The sequence below is a fragment of the Corvus kubaryi genome, unplaced genomic scaffold (genome assembly GCF_017639235.1).
Source record: "Corvus kubaryi isolate FWS band 111438036 unplaced genomic scaffold, C.kubaryi_AGA036_p1.0 37326, whole genome shotgun sequence".
Classification (NCBI taxonomy): Eukaryota; Metazoa; Chordata; class Aves; order Passeriformes; family Corvidae; genus Corvus; species Corvus kubaryi.
The window spans coordinates 70,294-74,291 of record NW_024581105.1 but is presented as its reverse complement, the minus strand read 5'-3'; the positions used below and the strand labels follow the sequence as shown (position 1 = coordinate 74,291).

Genomic DNA, 3,998 nt, shown 5'->3' with positions numbered 1-3,998 from the left:
GGGGGGGGTCTCCGTGTTCTTCACCCGGGTGAAGTTGATGCAGCGGCCCTGCAACAGAGGGGGGGGGGGGACAAGAGGAGGAGCGGAGTTAACTGAGAGAGGCGTTCTCAGGAGGGGTTGGACCTTGCAGACCACCCCGTGCCACCCCTGCCCTGGGGCTGCTCCCAGCCCCGGCCAGCCCGGCCTTGGGATCCAGGCGCGGCTGCAGCTGCTCTGGGCACCCTGTGCCAGGGCCTGCCCACCCTCTGAGTGAAGAATTCCCTCTTAATACCTCACATAAACCTGCCCTGATCGGCCTGAGGCCGTTCCCCATGCCCTGTCCCTCATTCCTGTGTCTCAGAGCACGACCTGTGGTTCCTGCCTCCACAGATGTCTCTTCCCACACTTCATTCTTAAACTTCCAGCAGCACGAAATCGGGGATTTGCCCCTTTGGAGCCTCTCTCTCCTTCAAACACCTGGATTTGCGTCCCATTCCAACCTTTTACCAACCAGGCAACAAGGGAAGGTTTGTGTAACTAAGATGGTTTCTTGCTCAGAATTTTTCCTGAAATGCATCCATTCCTCATCAGGATGTCTTGATACCCCAGTGCTCGTGAGAAGCCAATAAACTGCTTTTCTTGCTCTTTGGTGCTAAGTTACAGTCTGTTGTACAGTTTTAAACAAAACCTTTGCCCTCTGAGCTATTCTTTTTTTTTTCTTCTTCTTCTAAGTTCCACCTGCAAAAGATCCCACTGTAAATACTCAAATGTCAGAATCAGCATTACTGTATTATGGATTCATTCCTTTAGATATGAAATCATCCAAAAAGGCACTAGAGGATTTCTGAATCCATTCTTTATTTTTGGATTGGTGAGCTTATTTTCTGCTTTACTCTTTCCTCTCCCAAAGTAAATGTTTTTCCTGGTGAAAAAATGCCAAATGGAGCACTGAGCCCCTGCAGGCTGGAGTAGATTTGTTGGGGTAACAACATGAGCCAGTTTTAATCCCCTGCACAGCTCTGCATCTCCTCCCTGCTGTCCCCAGCCCAGGCACAAATGCTCTGCAGGGAGGACGGTGCTGGAAGGATTTGACAGGGATGGGAGGAGCTGCTGTGGACGGGACAGAGGTGCACAGACAGCTCCTCTTCAAGAGCTCTGCCAGCCGTGGATGTGGAGAAACATCTGCCTGAGCCCCGTTCAGCAGAGGGAAAAGGGTTCCTGGCCGAGGGCGGCTGTGGAGCGGCCCCAGCTGAGCTCAGCCTGGCTTGGACAAGCAAAGTCCTTTAAGGAAAACAAAGATTTCGCAGCGCCTTGAACTGCACCGGGTTCAAGATGACCCGGCCAGCTCTGGCCAGGGGCGGCTGAGCCCTCCCATGCCCTCGCTGGGAACAAGGGGGTCCTGAACATGGCAGTGGCCGCGGCAGTGGCAATGCCCTCCCCGGGGATCAGCGGTGTCCCTTGTCCGGCCTGTCCCCACAGCAGGACATCGTGGGGTGGACAGGGAGTGCCCAGCTCCCACACAGAGCTATGGCACCTCTGTTCCCTGAGCTGTCCCTCGCAGGGGGCAGAATGCCAACACGAAGTGCAGCGCAGAGGGAGCTGGCAGGGGCTGTGGGCAGGCAGGGCAGAGCCTGCAGTGAGCCCACACCCTGCCCCGTCCCGCAGCACCCGGCCCCGTTTGCTCTCACGAGCTCCTGCCTCACCTCTAACGTTGTTTCAATGCACTCTGCTGAGATTTTAAGTAAATACTGTGGGACAGGCCTGCTGAGTGAGGGAAAGTCTGAACCTGAGATTAACCAGTTCTACTCAGAAAAAAACCCCATAAGAATATTTTCCTTGTTCCAGTGCCACATCTCCTGCCACGCAATTCTAGCTGCTTCAGACTATTATTTGCACTGGTTTTGTTTTCTTTATGTATGTTGAGAATAAAATAAACCCGAACAAAAGGCAGCAGTCAGAAATCTCGGCCAGAGAACAAATAGCTGCAGTTGTTTTTGTGTGGAGAGATGCTCTGTCTGAATGCTCCAAGAATGAGGTTATGGAGCTGCTGATCCAAATGGAACTGAGCACTGCCCTGAGAGCATTCAGGAGGATGCACTGAAGCTCAGAAATCCTCGAATTTGGGGCTGGGGCAGGGCTTGAGGACTAAGAGCCCTTTAGAGCTCACAGATGCAGAGACAACCCGGGAGCACAGACGTGACAGCCAGACCTGGCCCAGAGCTGGCCCAGCAGCCACCGACCATCAGATCCCTCTGGCCCACTCCCCTGTGCTCTCCACTGCTCTAATTTAGAGTTCAAAGCTCCTTCACGCTGGATGCAGTGTGCCCTTCCCTCAGCTCACACTGCCATTCCCTGTCTCCTCCTCTGCTCCTGAGGCAGCTGTGCTGCCCTGAGCAGGCAGTGCCCTGCCTGGCAGCGCCTTCTCCTCCTGGGCAGTGGTCAGTGCAGGGCATCCAGCACGTATGGAAGGCACAGACACAGCCCAGGCTTCCTCCTCCCTTCACGTGCGCTGCCAGACCGAGGGAGTTCTTGTGTTTGACGGCTCCACATTCCTCTCACCCGAGCAGATGGGGGCAGAGTGCCAGAGAGGAGTTTTCAGTCCAGATGGGCTGAGATGGACTTTGGCAGCTCCACTGCCTCAGAGGAGATGGGGAAGCCAACAGCTCCTTGGGGAGGGGAACTGTCAGAGGAATGACAAGGGGATATCCAGGAAACAAATGACTGTTCCCTTGCACACGAGGGGCAGAAAATGTCTAACTGGTGCCCTGAGTGCAAATGCAAAGCAGGCCCAGGAGGGAGAGAGCCCCTTCAGGCAAAAAGCTGGATATTAAACCACGATGCAAAGGTGCAGAGGTTGTGCTCTGGCAGAGTGTGAGCACAAACAGTAACCCTGGAGCTCTGGAGAACCTGGCTTGCCCTGGACTCGTGGCCAGAGCTGTTTTCCCACCTGCACTCACGCAAAGGGGACCCTGAGTCACAGCTGGGCTTTGCACCCCTGACTGCAGCAGGAATATAAAACATCAGCATCACTGAGCTGCTCCATGGCCAGCCCTGTTTGACCTGGAGCATGCTGTGGAGGAGGAGCAGGGTGCTTGGCTCGTCACCCACCCGTGCTGGGTTGTACAGGGCTCCCCGCTGCCAGGGCAGTTCTGTTCATCCCACAGGCAACAGAAGCTGAGAGCGCAGTAACAGACCCCCTAAACAAATGGGCCCAAATGCCTTGACCAGCTTTGGGGTCTGGATGCCAAACAGGAAAGTCTGAGTTTGGTCTTTTACCAAAATCTGAGGTACTGCAGGCAAGAGGAGTGCAGGATCTCTCCAGTCAGGGACCTTCTCATGACTGATTTCATGTGTGTCCATGGCCACCAGTTACCAGCTCCTCCTGGCTCTCCACCAAGATTTATCACCTGACTTAGCATCCAAATAAAGGTGGGGTGGATGTGGAAGATGGTGGCAGAACATCCAGGAGGCAAGAAATGAACCCATTTCTACTAAATGCTACTTTGCAGCCTTAAACAGAAACATCACCTTCATCCCAGGAGAAAAAACTCCTTAACCAGATTATACCAGAGCTTGAGATAAGGATCCAGTTCCAGGAGTCTCTTTAGCAGGGAGGCAGTAGCTGGAGATACAGGATGTATGAACGTAGGGAACAGGCTGGATGTTAAAAGGCTGCTGTGTTGAAGGCATTGGCGAGGTTTTATTTCCCTTTCTGCAGCCACAGAGCTCGGGGGGGAGAGTCACAGCTGTGCCTCAGAAGAGACAATTGAAGCAACATGGAGACATTATTAGATCTGAAATGCAGTGGATTCAGCAAAACCAGTGAGGGCAGTCCAGTCTTGCATCTTCCCTTGTTTTTCTAGAGAGCAGCACTGGCAGGCACAGGAACCAGGAGTTACTGGCCTCCCTCTTGCACCTCCAACAGCTGATTTAGGGATGGGGCAGCAGCGCCTGGGAAAACTCAGTGTTCGGCCATGGGGACAGTCTGTGGCCATGGACACTGAGCCATGGGGACAGTC

General features: G+C 53.9%; 1 protein-coding gene across 1 annotated transcript in view; it reads right to left on the bottom strand.

The window, feature by feature from the left end:
* Positions 1-3: 3 nt before the first annotated feature.
* Positions 4-3,998, bottom strand: part of ANTXR1 (ANTXR cell adhesion molecule 1) — a gene marked incomplete at its 3' end in the record, with an annotated part of 67,429 nt that continues 63,434 nt past the window's right edge. Inside the window, exon 17 of the mRNA XM_042029580.1 lies at positions 4-48. Within this exon, the coding sequence (XP_041885514.1) occupies positions 4-48 (45 nt within the window). The remainder of the gene's footprint in view (positions 49-3,998) is intronic.